The following is a 17,891-nucleotide window of genomic DNA, read 5'->3' on the forward strand; positions in this document are numbered from 1 at the left end:
GACTCAAGAGATGATAGTGAAGATATAACAGGAGTTCATTTGACAGCAAAGAGCGGAGACTGGATGCAGGTAAGTGATATGAACAATTATACCTTGGAGAGCGGAGTTCAGGTGATGATTGGAATAGTTCTTCTTACAGGAATGGAGACACACAGGAGAGACGAGACAATGGAGATGGAGATGCTAGAGACAATGGAAATGCTGGAGTATAGTAGTTGGACAATCAAGGGTAGTAGTCCAGGCAAAGTAACTCATTTTGGAGGCAAAAATAGAACTAATTGTAAAAAAATTTTTTTCAGTTTAGATCATTTCTGAGCTGTCCAGAACAACATACTAGAAATCTAGAATCTAAAAACTAGAAATCCTAGTTGAGGAAATATTTTTAAATTCTCATCAATCCGAGATGTGTGCCAATAAGGCCAGGCAACAATACACCCCAATGGGGCTATTTTTTTCCTTTACTCCTATCAAAATGTATGAATGGCAGCCATACATCGTCCGGCATTTTGAAGTTTTCATGTGACCTACGACGTTATCACAAGCATCACAACTTAAAAGATATGAGCGATAGGTTTAATTAATCTATCTGTTAATATCTTGATATTGACGAAACTTGCCCATTTTGTGGTCTTGTTGAAGAAACAGCTGCCAATTAATTTTCTGATTGTAGTATAACCAATAAATTATGGGTTGATTTAAGTTCTTATATTTTTAACCCACTAATGTGACCCACAGTTTTATCCTCAAAGATATAATTTTTTAATACAAAACCCCCAAATCGTCATCTCTTGAATATGTTGTTACATTTCTTCATTTTAAATGCAAAAATGTTCGCCCACAAGCAAAAGTTGCTTAAATCTCCATTGTTTTTCTCTTTTTCTTGTTGAATTTAACTCTCATTTTATCCCTCAGGCTTATAAATGGCAAACTAAATATGCATTTTCTTTATGTATTATGATGAATAATTCAAAGATATTTAACCTGGTCAGTTTGCTTTTTTACCCTGTGTATATAATCTTATATTATGATGTATGCAAGCCCACGGTATTTATGTTTTTGTTTTTTTTGTCATTATGATTGTTCATTGTTGAAAGATTCAACCATGGTATTGTTCCCTGATCATTATGTAACTATAAGTTCTGCAATAACAAAATTATATGAGCGACAGGTGCACTAACATCAGTAACTCAACAGCCCTACATAGAACAGTTTTCCTTTCTAAACTTTTCCTTTTCCTTTCTAAACGCTTTTCCTAAGCATTTGTAATGTTTGTAGTGTCTGTCCAAAGGAGACGGGCAGCTGCTCGAAGATCTCACCTTTGGAGAAAACTTGATTTTATTCTGGGAAAATGTAGGCATCACTCCAAAAAATTAAGATTACCCCAAAATGAATTGCATTGCTAGCCCACCCCAACACTTATGCACAATAATAATTTTTCAAAATGTAATTAATTTTTTACTGAAAATTATATATTTTAGTAGAACAAGCAAAATGTAATTTGTTTTGTCATATGACATAGCTATGCATGACTACACTAGATAATTGCAGTGAACAAATCTCAATTGTCAGTCAAGCAATGAATTAATGCATTATTTAATGAAATTAATTATACTTTATTTACTGACAACAATAAGAAACATGAATAAAAGATTAAAAAAGTAACCATCACAATAAATAAATATATACAGTATACAAGTCAACAACACATGAAACAAAGCTTTATTGATACTTATTGTTCTAACAATCACATATTTACAGGTGGTGAACCCCACACCCCTCACCACTGCCATCTCAACACAGTGGTTCTTATTCTTCAGCTTTATTCTGATGAATAGGCAGGTGGAGTGATGGAGGGTCTCATAAGGGCAGGCAGGTGGAGTGATGGAGGGTCTCGTAAGGACAGGTGGAGTGACGGAGGGTTTCGCAAGGACAGGTGGAGTGATGGAGGGTCTTGATAGGACAGGTGGAGTGATGGAGGGTCTTGTAGAGACAGGTGGACTGATGGAGGGTCTCGTAAGGGCAGGAGGAGTGATGGAGGGTCTCGTATTGACAGGTGGAGTGATGGAGGGTCTGGTAAGGACAGGTGGAGTGATGGAGGGTCTCATAAGGACAGGTGGAGTGATGGAGGGTCTCATAAGGGCAGGCAGGTGGAGTGATGATGGGTCTCGTAAGGACAGATGGAGTGATGGAGGGTCTCGTAAGGGCAGGATGAGTGATGGAGGGTCTGGTAGGGACAGGTGGAGTGATAGAGGGTCTCATATTGGCAGGTGGAGGGATGGAGGGTCTCGTAAGGGCCGGTGGAGTGATGGAGGGTCCTGTAAGGACAGGTGGAGTGATGGAGGGTCTCGTAAGGGCAGGAGGAGTGATGGAGGGTCTCATAAGGGCCGGTGGAGTGATGGAGGGTCTCGTAAGGGCAGGAGGAGTGATGGAGGGTCTCGTAAGGACAGGTGGAGTGATGGAGGGTCTCGTAAGGGCCGGTGGAGTGATGGAGGGTCTCGTAAGGGCAGGAGGAGTGATGGAGGGTCTCATAAGGACAGGTGGAGTGATGGAGGGTCTCGTAAGGGCCGGTGGAGAGATGGATGGTCCCGTAAGGACAGGTGGAGGGATGGAGGGTCTCATAAGGGCCGGTGGAGTGATGGAGGGTCTCGTAAGGGCCGGTGGAGTGATGGAGGGTCCCGTAAGGACAGGTGGAGTGATGGAGGGTCTCGTAAGGGCAGCAGGAGTGATGGAAGGTCTCGTAAGGGTCGGTGGAGTGATGGAGGGTCTCGTAAGGGCAGGAGGAGTGATGGAGGATCTCGTAAGGGCAGGAGGAGTAATGGAGGGTCTCAAAGGACAGATGGAGTGATGAAGGGTCTCGAAAGGACAGGTGGAGGGATGGTCCCATAAGGGCCGGTGGAGTGATGGAGGGTCTCATAAGGGCAGAAGGAGTGAAGGAGGGTCTCATAAGGACAGGTGGAGTGATGGAGGGTCTCGTAAGGACAGGTGGAGGGATGGAGGGTCTCAAAGGGCAGGTGGAGTGATGGAGGGTCTCGTAAGGGCCGGTGGAGTGATGGAGGGTCCCGTAAGGACAGGTGGAGGGATAGAGGGTCTCAAAGGACAGGTGGAGTGATGGAGGGTCTCGTAAGGGCCGGTGGAGAGATGGATGGTCTCGTAAGGACAGGTGGAGGGATGGAGGGTCTCATAAGGGCCGGTGGAGTGATGGAGGGTCTCGTAAGGGCCGGTGGAGTGATGGAGGGTCTCGTAAGGGCAGGAGGAGTGATGGAGGGTCTCGTAAGGACAGGTGGAGTGATGGAGGGTCTCGTAAGGGCAGGAGGAGTGATGGAAGGTCTCTTAAGGGCCGGTGGAGTGATGGAGGGTCCCGTAAGGGCAGGAGGAGTGATGGAGGGTCTCAAAGGACAGATGGAGTGATGAAGGGTCTCGTAAGGACAGGTGGAGGGATGGTCTCATAAGGGCCGGTGGAGTGATGGAGGGTCTCATAAGGGCAGAAGGAGTGAAGGAGGGTCTCAAGGACAGGTGGAGTGATGGAGGGTCTCGTAAGGACAGGTGGAGGGATGGAGGGTCTCATAAGGGCAGAAGGAGTGAAGGAGGGTCTCAAGGACAGGTGGAGTGATGGAGGGTCTCGTAAGGACAGGTGGAGGGATGGAGGGTCTCAAAGGGCCGGTGGAGTGATGGAGGGTCTCGTAAGGGCCGGTGGAGTGATGGAGGGTCTCATAAGAGCAGGTGGAGTGATGGAGGGTCCCGTAAGGAAGGGTGGAGTGATGGAGGGTCTCATAAGGGCTGGTGGAAATACAAAATTGGTTGTTGCTGATGTGTTAACTCACTTTATGATATTTTATTAACAAAGTTCAGGAGGTACTTAACACGAGAGGAGAGCACTCAATCAGCAATCAATGATAAGATATATATATATATATATATATATATATATATATATATATATATATATATATATATTGTGATGTGCTCATCTGCAATACGCATAGAATATTTTCCTGTCAGGTGTAAATAGACATTTAAAATGAGCATCTATGTAAATCTACTTTAGTGTGTGTACGTGTGCTTACTGGAGCTTCCCTGTTAGCGGTACATACTGTAATAAAATGTTTTTACAGAAAAATCACAAATATACTATGCTGTCTAAAGCCTTCAACAATTCAACAGTTTACTATCCAGTAGGTCAACACATGTGATATTAACACAAGGGGCCTGTACCATGAAGCTGGTTTAGGTGGCTAGCCAGCTATGTTTCAGTTTAGTTTCCGTCAACCCTGGGTTTTAGGTACTATGAAAGTAGCTTGGCTTTAATCGGTGTTCGTCGCCGTGGTATCTTACGCTGCACGGCTAACCTGCTCCGGGGCAGGTTATGTTCTGGATTCAAGATCTCAGACTGAAGTTTGACCAATCAGCTGAGAGCAAAGAAACTTATAGGTGACGTAACTTATTACCAGTGTCTGTTGCAATGACTTCACCTTTTCTTCCAAATCCTGTGACATCTCAGCGCAAATTGTTAGACGCTTCGTAGGCTAAAGAAAGAGTTTTTAGCATGACAAAATCCTCTTACTTGTATGAAAGATACAGATTTTCCGCGGAAGGAATGTCTTATCTTTGCGAACTTCTTGAGCCGCACATAAAAAAAAGCGCTATACAAATAAACTTATAATAATAATAAAGAATTTAACACGTCGAATTCATGCACTTACTTTACCGCAAATATTGTGTTGCATTTTTTTACAAGTGGTACATTCTTGCACGGTGGGTGACGCACAGAAGCTAGGGGAAAACACGGTTTGTCCAACCATTCGCAAGGTCGCTCTGCAGGAGTACATGAATAGTTTCATTAATAGTGTTCCCCGGACATTTATTGACCATGTCCATAAAAGAGGGCTTTTATAAAATTGCCGGTAAGATATATTGATAGGGTGACATCACAGGAACACTTGTACTATCACAAATGTACTATACAATAGCCTACATGTTAAGAATTATTTTAAATCTTTTTTATTATTATTCTGTTAATCTTTTGATAGGATTCCCTAGTCATTGCAACATGTATGCAGTCTATTGCTCCAATCTCCACTGCTCTAGGGGAACATGAGGCAGATTAGGTTAATAGGAAGTCCTATCACAGCCTTAATGTTCAGGTAGAGATGATGTGAATATGTGAGATGATTATTTTCTGTGAGATGAACCTTTAAATTAATAGTAACATTAACAGATATAACAATGATCTACTAAACATGTCATCTGCAGACGACTTGTGGTCATGAACGTATGATCAAGTTTGGATGCCAAATGGCCTGGTTCCAGTGCTTGTCTCACAAACTTTCCGTGAGTCTGTGTTGTGTCTGCGCTTTGAGGAAAGCAAGCTAAATTTGGTACAGTACAAAACAGTTAATTTGATCTGAGATAGAAAAACCTACACAATTACCCCCTATCATGACCCTCAGACAGGGCCACAGCACCGCTTCAATGTGGCCCTCAGTAAAACCAGAGTGAAGATAGAGATGACCTTTGGCATCCTAAAGGCACATTTCAACTGTGTTCGGCGCTTAAGAGTCACCAGAGCTGCCCACCCAGCTGGTGCAGATGTAGATGCAATCACCATACAATATTACACTTAAAGCACATTGAAACTGCAGATAGGTCTCAAACTGTTTTATTGGTTTTGTGGGATGGGAGGGAGAAAGAAAGAGGGCAAGAGAAAGTTGCATTAATAAATATTCATACTAAAGTATTACTTGGTTAAATAAGTTCACATACTGAGATCAGTTTTATCCAGCTGTTTGATCTCCTTTTTTTTTTTTTTTTTTTTGGGAGCCTCCTCAGCTCACAGTCCAGCTCCTTTAGTGAACAGTCTAGTTCAAGTCTCCTTTAGTGAACAGTCTAGTTCAAGACTCCTTTAGTGTGCGGTCTAGTTCAAGACTCCTTTTGTACAGGGCCCTGACTGAGTCTGTTTCCACCTGAAACATAATTCCACCACCAACATGATCATTACAAGTTTTCTGGAGGCTCATCAAATCACAAAAAGTTCCTTGACTTCCTACAAACACAGGACTGACTGTAATTTATGTCAAGGGTTTTAAATCCTTACCTTGTTCACATTTCTTCTGAAGCCCATTGAGGTAGAGGCCTCAGTTTCTGGGGCAGGTTGTGAAAAATCCTACAATAAAAGAGATGTGTAAGGGCCAGTCCCTTTTTTATGCCACACATTTAAATGTTTGCCATAATAAAAAGCCCAGTGCATTCACATCAGCAACTGTCTGAGAACACACACACAGAGTGTCTTCATCATTTCCTCCACCCTAATAAATAAAAGTAGGCCATGTAAAGCATAGCTGTTGTAAAGCAGGTTATGTTTGGTGTTCTGTCTGCTGCATACTGACCACTGTATTTCCCTCTACTGCAGAACATACAGTCAGCCATATTTAAAAGTAGTAATGTATTGCACACGTACCCAGTGTTACCTGCTTAGACGAGCCAGCACCAGGGTCAGATTGTACAGCACCTGTAATCCCATCCATAATCGGCTGTCCCTTATTGCCTACTCAGAGCCAACTCCTCCGCCACAGTGTATTCTGGTTTTCTGAATTTAACTCTTTATTTCTGTTTGCTGCAAACAAGTGTTTGTGATAAAATGTTCACAAAAGTAATAAAAGGTTGTGGTAAATACTCACCACTTTGAATATTTTTATATTTTGTCTTTATCTGCTGCCAAGAACTTGGAGTTGCATCTAAAAATCTAAAAATCAATGAATATTAATCTTTCTTAGTACATACATGCACATTTTTTATATATTATAAAAATAGGCTATAGGCTATATTACACATATAGGCTACACATACATAATTTTACATAAATATAGAACGTATTACATCAACAATCAGCAATCTTTCTCCAACAGTCTTCTCTTGCTTTGGCAGCAGAGACCGTATTGTTTCGAGCTTGAAATACATATTTAAATTCATCGTAATTCTGAATGATTATCTCTTGCTCCTCCGCGTAAAAATATATCGCTCTCGCTCTACCCGCGATTGGTTGTTCAGTCTCGACGTCACTCTTTTATGTGCACGCGCGCGTGGAGTAATCATAGCTTGAGGATCAAAGCCTGAGTTGACAGAGAAAGTTGATGAGCTGCAACATGGTACCAATAAAGCCTGATTGCATCGGTTTGGTTTTGTCAACTCAAAACTAATCCTGTAACCCCGAGTTTGTTCAGCTACCTTCATGGTACAGGCCCAAGGAACCGCGTTTACTCACATTTGAAAACACCCGCGTTGCTGATCTCCGCGATGTTCGATAATGACGTATCACAGATCTCTCTCTTTACTGACTTATAAGAGCCAAAGCATCGAGAAGAAGAGAAGAAAAGTGTCCAGTTTCATGAAATATGTGTCCAGTTTCCATGAAAGTATATCTTCCGTTTGCATGGAAGAGTAGAAGTAGAAGAGAAACTAGATGATCTAAAAATTATAAAGAACGTTTAAAAAATAATATCAGATTCATGTCTCTCTTAAGTGTTATTTCTGGCACTCTTTCAGTTCATCTTCAGTGCTGAAACACACATCGCCGTGTCTTTTCTGCTGTAATATTACTAATGAATCTTCTCCTTTGTGTGAATCTTCAGGTATTTCTTCAGGACTGACGGCCAATGAAACTGTTTGCCGCACTGATCACAGTTAAATGGTCTTTCTTCAGAATGAGAAGATGTGATTTCAGAGCGAAAGCCTGAGTGAAACTCTTCCCGCATTGAGATCGCTCTCCGGTGTGGATGCTGTCGTATTGGCAAGAGGCCCAGAAGTGAATTCTTATGATAAATCCCTAGAAATGAGATCTCTCCTAAATGTTTTACATGTCCCAAAAGTAACAGATACAATTAAGATGTTTATGGACTATCTTTTACGTTTCCTTTTTGAATAATTGTCTTTGTATTATTCTGAAACTTAACCATTCTTTGGTGATTCGAAAAACTTTCAAAACATGTTTTAGAATAGTTTTTCTTTAGAAATATCTTTATTTTATTGTAGTTTAGATGTTAATACTAGCAAACACCCAGTGAATCGGATCCAAAACTGAGCTGGTTTAAGGACACTACCGAGGACCCTGAATTAACGTCTAGCATCTTTAACCTGCAGGTAAGGGCAATTTATAATTGTAACAGGTTATGGGAATGTTTTAGAATGATTTATAAGGTTACAGCGGTATACAAATACAACAATCCTCATATGATTCCTAAGTTTGCGTTTACTTAAGAAACTGTTCCCACACTGACCACATGTGTATGGTCTTTCTCCAGTGTGGATCCTCGTGGGTCTCTTAAGGTTTCCTTTATCCGTGAAGCTCTTCCCGAATTGATCACGTGTGTAAGGTTTCTCTCTGGCTCTCCCATCAGGTCTAAAAGAAACATTAAATCATGTGACATTTCAAATGAGAGAAAAAATGTGAAATAAAAAGTGTCAAGAGTCAAGATCACTGATGAGTTCAATAGTCATTTTAAACCAGTCGAATCATGGGCCCGTTCTTCGTACGTCGCTAACTCAGTTAGCTGGAATTGATTGTTGGCGATTTGCCATGATCTTGGATTGTTTGGTTCTTCGAAGCTCATCCTGGACTTGCTGTCATAGCAACAGGTCCGTAAGCTTAAACCTGCTCGGGAGCAGGCTTATTTCATGTTAACAGGATTAGATCCCGGCTTTATAAACGGAGCTGATACGGGAAGTCCAGCGCAGCGCGATAGTGCACTTTATGAGATTTTTTTTTTTGTGTGAGATTGTCGTTTACATTATTAATTTGTTGGAAACACACATTTATTTTCGACTTGTCGGAGTCGGGCTTTAACTACAGCACAAACTGTTTGCATTGCCCTAAGATTATTTGCGAGTGGCTCTTTCCTTTACACTATTGGAGATGCGGAGAACTTGATGGAAAGTGCTGTCTGTCGTGTCATTTGGAGTTTACCTGGTGCTTTTAGGTTTAAAAAACAGTTTTAGTTTTTTTTTTTTTTTTTGTGGCATTTCCAAGCCACTGAAGACCCAATGTTGTAAAGCAGTTTTTTTTTTTTTTGGCTATCAAAATTTTTTATGAAGATCATGCAATCATGACCATACCGATTACATATGTCACTCAGGCTTCACTAACGTGATTGGTACCATAGACTATAGACCATAGACTGTCATCAAGGCCTCAATGAAGGGGATTATGTGAACAGAAAGGGGGTTCACAATGTAAATGTGCAGCCCAGTTACTATTGGGATTCTTAATATTCCAGATTAGTAATATTATATCAAATAAAAAAAAAAGGCAGTTGACTAAAATCTTCCATATCACAAAGATTCACATTTATGCACATTATTTGAAAGTGGTAAGGAAAGTTCCACAATTAAATATCAAGCTCACTGTATTACATACACTTATGCTGATCCTAACAGAACTGCATTTCTTCATAGGTGATTATGACATGTTCCTGCCTGCAGACAGGTGTTTTATGACCCCATTCCCTGACCCAAACCAGTTACAATGCAGCTCTAGCCAGGACAAGGGCACACAATGAAATGAACTTTGGCTAACTAAAGGGAAGATTTCAGTGTCTGATAAGTCTGAGGGTTGCACACCTGACAGGGCCTGTGACATTGTTGCATGTGCCATATTACACAACATTGCAAAAAAAAACAAAAAAAAAAAACCTTTTCATTAAATGTCTAATAAAAGACAAATGTGCTTAGTTCCTTGAGTTTTATTTCAATTGTTCTTTGTAAAGAAAAGCCAGTGGTCAAGTGCCTGCAACAAGAGATATTAGACACATGCCTCATGCAACAAATAAAAAAGAAAAGTTGGCTCTACACTGCCCACCTGTAGGCCTATGTCTCCTCTGTCTGTGCAGACTCTTCTGTAGACCTTTCTGGAGATGTGGAATCCTGCAACTTATATTGCAGCCATAAAGCACACAAGTATAAATGAAGTAAAGTTATTTATGCACTTGCAGGTAGGCTAGTTCCTCCATATGACAGTTATCTGAGAGGCTTTATTCACTGTCCAGTGCAATAGAAACAAATAGACATTACTAAGTCTTATACTTTCTTTCCTTTGGAAAGTTAGAAAATGTCCACTTACTGCACATATTTCAGGACCACTTTCTTGGGAACAGATTCAAGTGTTGGTGTATTATGTAAAAGTGCACAAAAGAGGAAAACACAATGTCATTACAATGAACTACAGTCGGGAAAAAATGTGATCAATAACTCATGGCAAAATATTTTTACATTAATATAAGTTTATTAGTTTTCACTTTCACAAGTCAAAGCAATTCATCATTACTGAAGATTTAACAGTTGAAATGACTATACAGCCTCATTTAATGCAGCAAACATTATTTTACAGTGTATGCTACTTCTTAAGATCTTTTCTTTCTTTTTTTCTCAGCCTTTTTCTTGGTTGTTTTTATAAACATAACCATTTATTTAACAGTCTTTTATAAAAGAGACTATAATATAACAAAAAATTACCATTATGCAGAATATTTTTGTACTTCACTTTTATTTGTTTCCATGTTCTAGTGTGGTGACTCTGACATTACAATGAACAAGGTAATTATGCAATTATTAAAATACAAAAATATAGGCTAATAAGTGATAAAAACATCTAGCATGGCCACTTCTAACGGATTTAAATTGTCTGCTACTTTTTGCCAGCCCTCTCTCCTGGCTTTTGCAGACTTTGAGGTGTTCCCTGGCGTTTTGATTAAACATTAAAATTCCGAATAAACTTCGACTATTAGTTCTTGCTCTGCTGAGGAGAAAAACTGTGCGCGCTCTTTGGCCACGCTGAGCAGCCAATAGCAGCGTTGCTGATCAATGTTTCTACTATCGATACATATCCCCTTTTCAACCAGCGCATGAACGCGCAATTATCTCAGATAACTCAATCCAGCGATACTAATCATAAACAACAGGTGTGTTCGAAGAACCCAATTAGCCGGATCATGATTAGCACAATATCATCTTGGATGTGTCATTTGATCTCGGATGTTTTAAGCAACGTACGAAGAACGGGCCCCAGAAGGTTTGAGGATGGTTCCAAACATGACAGAATGTTTCAGGAACATCACACTAACCTTTAAATAACATTCTATTAACATTCAGGAAACTGGACATTTGTATGTTCTTGGAATGTTACAAATCAGTGTTCCTAGATTGTTGAATTTTAAATTTAAATTAAGTTAAAAGAACATTTTACATTTTAAAACACATTCCTCTAACATCAAGAAAACTGGAATTTTTTTATGTTCCCAGAATCAACGTTAGGTTCTGAATATATGGAGAACATTCTTATAAAAACCATATGTTAGTTGGGGAACTACTTACCGTGACTCTGGTGATGTGGTTTCTCCACTGTGTGGATCTTCATGTGTCGCTTCAGGTGAGTTTTAATAGAGAAACTCTGCCTGCACTGATCACACGTGTGCGGCTTCTCTCTGCTGTGGATCCTCTCATGTCTTTTCAGATCTTCTGACAGACTGAATCTCTTGTCACAGAGTGAACACTTGTAAGGTTTTTCTCCAGTGTGAATCCTCTGGTGATTTTTTAAACTGTTTGCTGTAGTAAAAGTCTTCTCACACTCAAAGCACATGTACTCTCTCACACCAGTGTGAATTTTCTGATGTGTATGTAAATGACCCCACTGTGAAAAACTCTTTCCACACACAGAACATGAATGCGGCTTCTCCTTCGTATGAACTGTCAGTGTCTCTTCAGGTCTGATGCACAGAGAAATGTTTTGCTGCATTGATCACATGTGAACGGCTTCACTCCGGTGTGGATCATCATGTGAACATCAAGGTTTGACGAATTTATGAAGCTTTTGCCACACAGATCACATGTGAACGGCTTCTCTCCAGTGTGAACTCTCATGTGACGCTTAAGACATTGTTTGTCTGAGAATCTCTTTTCACACTGATCACACATGAATGGTTTCTCACCTGTATGAATTCTCTTGTGAACATTAAGACTACGTTTGCTTGTTCCTCCTCCACTTCACTCAGTTCTTCACTCTCCTCCTCCACTTCACTCAGTTCTTCACTCTCCTCCTTCACTTCACTCAGATCTTCACTCTCCTCCTCCACTTCACTCAGTTCTTCTCTCTCCTCCTCCACTTCACTCAGTTCTTCACTCTCCTCCTCCACTTCACTCAGTTCTTCACTCTCCTCCTTCACTTCACTCAGTTCTTCACTCTCCTCCTTCACTTCACTCAGATCTTCACTCTCCTCCTTCACTTCACTCAGTTCTTCACTCTCCTCCTCCACTTCACTCAGTTCTTCACTCTCCTCCTCCACTTCACTCAGTTCTTCACTCTCCTCCTCCACTTCACTCAGTTCTTCACTCTCCTCCTTCACTTCACTCAGTTCTACACTCTCCTCCTTCACTTCACTCAGTTCTTCACTCTCCTCCTCCACTTCACTCAGTTCTTCACTCTCCTCCTTCACTTCACTCAGTTCTTCACTCTCCTCCTCCACTTCACTCAGTTCTTCACTCTCCTCCTTCACTTCACTCAGATCTTCACTCTCCTCCTTCACTTCACTCTCCTCCTTCACTTCACTCAGTTCTTCACTCTCCTCGCTCTCTTCCATCAGGTCTGAAATGAAAGAAGAAAGTTTGATTGCATTTTCTAAGGATGCACTGAATGTTCGGCCACCGAAATTATTTGGCTGAACATATCAACAACAGCACATTCGGTGTTCGGTCGAATAAGTGAAAAGACAGAATAAATTTTACCGAACAATGGCGCTTTTGATGACGCGATCAAATGGCATCCAGCATAGAGTGAATTATGAATCCAGCAAACATGTTAGCATTTTAGAGTCTCAGAGAAAGACACAAAAATGGCCGTTTGCAGACACTGTTCTGCTGAACTGTCGAAGGTGCATCTGCAAAAACTTAGGCTACAGCACTATTTAGTGAAATTCAAGTCAACGCGGAGATTAAGTCAGAGACGCGTGTGTTTAACAAGAATCTTCAAAAAGAGTATCAAGCTATAAATTATGCACAGTAAGTTGTGAAAAATAACTCTAATGTTGTATCGGGCTGAAGGATGCCCACCAGAAGCGACAGCGCACAATCCCGAATTCACTTCTTTTTGTGCCTGAATGGTGAAATACTGACACACAGGTGTCAGTCAAACTGCCCATCATGTGGATATCTCACGTAAATACAGTCGGTTATGGCTAAACAGATCGGTGAAAACCGGATATGTGTCAGTTAGTCAGTATACTGTATATGCACTTTTTTGTTGTAAGCATACAAACGTTACCTTCGGTCAGCAGTTAGTTATAGGCCTAATATAAGCTCAAAGATGGTCAAATAAAAATATTATTTGTTTAGCAGTTTATTTATTTTAAGTTATATCGTGCTTTGTTGGTATAATGCCTACTGTATAAATGAAAAATAATATTTTACATTACACTATAGTATAGGAAAATTACAATACTTTTGTCCTAATTTCTTCACTTGCAAGAAATAAACCCTTGAGCTTTAATTTTGGAGAAAACACCAGATCACCATGCTGATCGCGTGAGCACTTCTCTTTAAATCACGCAGCACAAACAGAATACCTATATTATATAGGCTACTTAATTAAAGTCTTGCGCTGTTTTATAAAGGCACAAAGCCATATCACGGTTTCGATTTTAGTTTGTTGGCAAAATATAACGCTAGAGACCTTTATGCTAGGCTATACATTTTAGATCTCATGTGTTGGGAAAAGGGAGAAGAGCGAGTTAGGCAAAAGGCGGATTCAAACTCGGGTCGAACACTTCAAAAGCTACTTTTAAGTACCTCACGCCCTACGACCCATGCCACTATAGATATTTAATAGCAGGTGTCTTTTTGCTAAAAAGACGTGATGGTCCTCACTGCAGAACACGAAATCCAGGGGGAGGAATTGGATCCAGATCCTCCTCCCACCTTACATATACCTAAACCTACCCATCTCCACCCCCTGATCCCTAAACCCACCCCTAAACCTACCAATCTCCACCCCCTGATCCCTAAACCCACCCCTAAACCTACCAATCTCCACCCCTTAGATCTGGATCCAACTCCGCCCCCTGGATCTCGTGTACTGCAGTGAGGTGCTACTGAAAAAGACAGGCACTTAGTGCAAATATAATAGATTAGAAATAATAATAATAATAAAATATATATAAATAAAATTAAACTCTTGGTGTGGTGAGTTTACATCATACATCATAGACATGCTCAACGATATGATATCGTATATTATTGTGTGCATATTTAAATGATTTTAGCCTTGTACAATATGATACTCGAATGAATGGAATAGGCACAGCATGATCATAAATCAAACAGCGCGTTAATTGCGTCTCTGCACGTCTTCGTCTCTCAGCAACCAAACCAGCTCTAATAGCCTATAATCAACTAAGATTCATTTACATTAATTACTACTTGATATGTCTATTTAAATGTTTTAAACTTTGTGATGTGATAAACTACATGATATACTGTATGTATTTGTCTCACTCTCTCTTGAAGCTGATCCTCGCTGTCTCCGTGTGTATTTGGCGCTGTGTGTGTTTTTTCCTCTGCAACTTTGCTGGCTGCGCTTTGTCTCATTTTATTGCGACTCTCAACTGTGTGGCTACAAAGTATATTACAATGGCATCGAACACAGCTCAGCCAATAATAATCAAGAACTGGAAGTGTCTGTTTTTATAACATGTGTTTTGACACTTAAAAATTTTGCATAATGCTGTATTTTTACAAAACAAAACAATAAAGTTTATCACTTCGAACATGAAAAAAAAAATCCCCTGGGAGAAACTGTCCCGCCTTCTAAGTAAAAGAGCCAATCGCTGATTGGTAAAGCCATTGCGTCATTGCATCGATCTGTTAGAAGCTCCGGTTCCCATAGGAACCTGAGACTCGCGCTTAGTATGCTTAGTATGCACATGCGCATTGGCTCGTCAGCCTGAAAAGTAAGGGTTTGGTTGGACTCAATGAGCCAAGTGGAATGGATTTGAGCAGCAGCGTGGAAATCAACGCTAAAACGTGGAATGGAGTCTAATTTATTTGGGCATTCCTCAAGTGGAATGGATTTGACTGACGGCGCTCTGAAGAGTGAACAGACATATGCGCTGAATTAGAGACGGTAAAAGTGAGTGGGTCCAATATCATTTCAGCTGCTCTCTTTCTGTTCAACCGTAGATGATCAAAGACGCGCCATCGTCAGGCAGTTTAGAGATTTACATCAAACTTTGCATGATAACCCAGATAATTTTCTTTTGATAGTTAAAGTGTTCCTCTTCTATTGCGAAGTTGCCAGGCTCATACTGTATGTGTAAGAAAAGATGTGGAGAAAAGGCTCAAGTGAAAGAAACCGACATGGCAAAGTATCTCTAAAGTATCTCCAAAGATTGCACAGAAACTTCCAGATGTGGTGGATTGGGACAAAGAAGAGGTGATGGTCGCCCAAGAGCAATAATTATTCAGTTCGCCATGTGTTTTTATCGGGACACAGTATGGAGAGATGCCAAAGACAACCAGTATCTGAAAGAGAATGGGCTGCACATCAAAGAGTATCTGTCTTCTGAGAAGAGAGCTGCGAGATCAAAGGCATGGCCACTGGTGAAAAGAGCGACACAATAGTGGGAACTAAATTTAAAGTCAGGGAAATGGCTATGAGAAGAGGCAAAGAGTTCAAGAAAAACAAACTTAGAAAAATTACGGATGTAAGACTGTAAAACTGGAAGAACTGGAAGAGAGGGCAACTCTCTGAGGGAACAAAGGAAATTAACATTTGAACTCTCTCTTGTGAAGGTAGCACCATCATTCAAGACAAGTCTCACCTCAGAATCATCCTAATCTGCAATTCACTGCCATTATATGCGCATTATAAAGAGCCAGGATATTTTTTGATATAACTCCGATTGTATTCGTCTGAAAGAATTCACACCTATGATGAGTTGAGGGCGAGTAAATCATGGGCTAATTTTCCTTTTTGGGTGAACTATCCCTTTAAAATGCTTTCTCAATGGATCTGCCAGCTCTGTGTAGTAATGTTGTTGCGTGATCGAGATCGGCTCACAAGTAAACCACTGTCTAGTATTGCTCCGAGCTGATAAACTGTTTGTGCTGCGCAGCTCAGACGAGTAGTGTGGTTTCACTCTGCTTTCGTTTGCCGTGTGATGTTTCTCGTATGCAGCAGAAATGGCAGATCTCTCTTATAAAAGTACATGTGAACATTTAGTCTCAGTCTAGAGCCCTGTATAGTGCTGTATTTCTGCTTTACATGAGCGCCACCTACTGTCAGATTTTTTCAATGATCTGAACTGGTTTAGCAAACACTCAGTGGCTGAAGAACTTCAGAATGCCTGAAGAAAAATGTATGCACTTGTGCAACAAACTGCGTCCAGCGATAGAGAGACAGGACACAAACTTCAGTGTGTGTGTACCTCTAAAGATGAGAGTAGCCATTGCACTGTGGAAGCTTGCAACCGGCTCTGAGTACAGAAGACTGAGAGACTTTTGAGACTGTCCACACTGTGGGAGTTGGCAAGCCGTGGAAACCACATACCAGCTAGCACCAAAAACATTGGTGGGGTGAGTGTTGGCTACTACATCCTAGGAGACTCTGCCTATCCCTTGCAGAACTGGCTCTTAAAGGAACACTCCACCGTTTTTTGAAATAGGGCTTATTCACCTTCTTTCCTAAATTTAGATAGGTGGGCAAATGCATTTTGTAGTTTGATAGGGTCGGCGCGAGCTTAGCTTAGCTTAATGAATGGAATCCTTTGTTGCCAGCTAGCATGTCCTGAGTAAAAGTGATAAAATGTTTTATTAAAAACCCACCTAATTATTTCTTGTGGCCTGCGAATTCACAACGAGTACAAATAGCGATGCAGATTAACACTAGGCGATATCCTAGGCAGATATTGACTTGGGACTATATTGGGGGAAGCACAGGCGAAGCACTGCTACTTGGGCGCAGAGATATGACGCAACACATAAAATGCCACGACTTCCGTCAACATACCGGCATGTATAGTAGCTGGCTATTTTTCCTACAGTACATGAATGGTAATGAACATGGCTGATTTTGTGAGAGATGAAGAGGGTGACTTCTCAGACAGTCAAGATCCAGAACCATACCTCTATGAACCAGAGTTTGAGAAGATGAGCTGCGTGCTTTGGAAATATAATGACAGGAGGAGGAGGTTGCGATCTCTCAACAGCCTGAGGACGTGAGGATGAGAGCCAACACGAACTGGTGGTGTGAGTGTGGGGGAATATGCCAATCTATGCCGACTGAAATAAGAGTGTCTGTGCTGTGGCGAGTGGGACAAGTTACTGCCATCGATGACCAGGCTCAACGCCTCAGATCAAGATGAGCGTGCCCACAGTTGTGTCACAGCTGGATTTCACGGCGTTGATCCATCCTGCAGTACTCGATTTCCCCCCCCCCCGGTGTGATAAAGTGAACTGGAAAAAACACCCCACACCAAATGGACCAAATGGACAGCTGTCCACAGAGTAAGTGATTATTTTAAACATGACACATGTATAGATTGACCCATATTATACCTGTATTCACATTCACATATTATACCACATATTCACATTTCATGTGTTGCGTCATATCTCTGCGTCCAAGTAGCAGTGCTTCGCCTGTGCTTCCCCCAATATAGTCCCAAGTCAATATCTGCCTAGGAAATCGCCTAGTGTTAATCTGCATCGCTATTTGTACTTTTTGTGAATACGCAGGCCACAAGAAGTAATCAGGTGTTTGTTTGTTTTTTTATCACTTTTACTCAGGACATCCTAGCTGGCAACAAAGGATTCCATTCATTAAGCTAAGCTAAGCTAGCATCAACCCTGTCAAACTA

The 17,891-nt window shown here is 41.0% G+C and overlaps 2 protein-coding genes across 6 annotated transcripts in view; both read right to left on the bottom strand.

The window, feature by feature from the left end:
* The window catches only part of LOC309502261 (uncharacterized protein), a 107,464-nt gene that overhangs the window by 79,742 nt on the left and 9,831 nt on the right, over nt 1-17,891 (bottom strand). The window contains exon 2 of one of the 2 annotated variants that reach the window (XR_014207213.1): nt 11,365-12,625. Coding sequence is in view for 1 of the 2 variants with exons in the window: in XM_082174571.1 (XP_082030697.1) it covers nt 11,901-12,625 (725 nt within the window). In the remaining variant the exon portion in view is untranslated. Of the gene's footprint in view, nt 1-11,013; nt 12,626-17,891 lie in introns of those variants that run through there. The other variant, XM_082174571.1, reaches the window with a different exon arrangement.
* Nucleotides 1-17,891, bottom strand: part of LOC309498214 (uncharacterized protein) — a 233,752-nt gene that overhangs the window by 74,703 nt on the left and 141,158 nt on the right. The window lies entirely within an intron of this gene.

Source organism: Leuciscus leuciscus (genome assembly GCF_965113295.1).
Source record: "Leuciscus leuciscus genome assembly, chromosome: 1".
Lineage (NCBI taxonomy): Eukaryota > Metazoa > Chordata > Actinopteri > Cypriniformes > Leuciscidae > Leuciscus > Leuciscus leuciscus.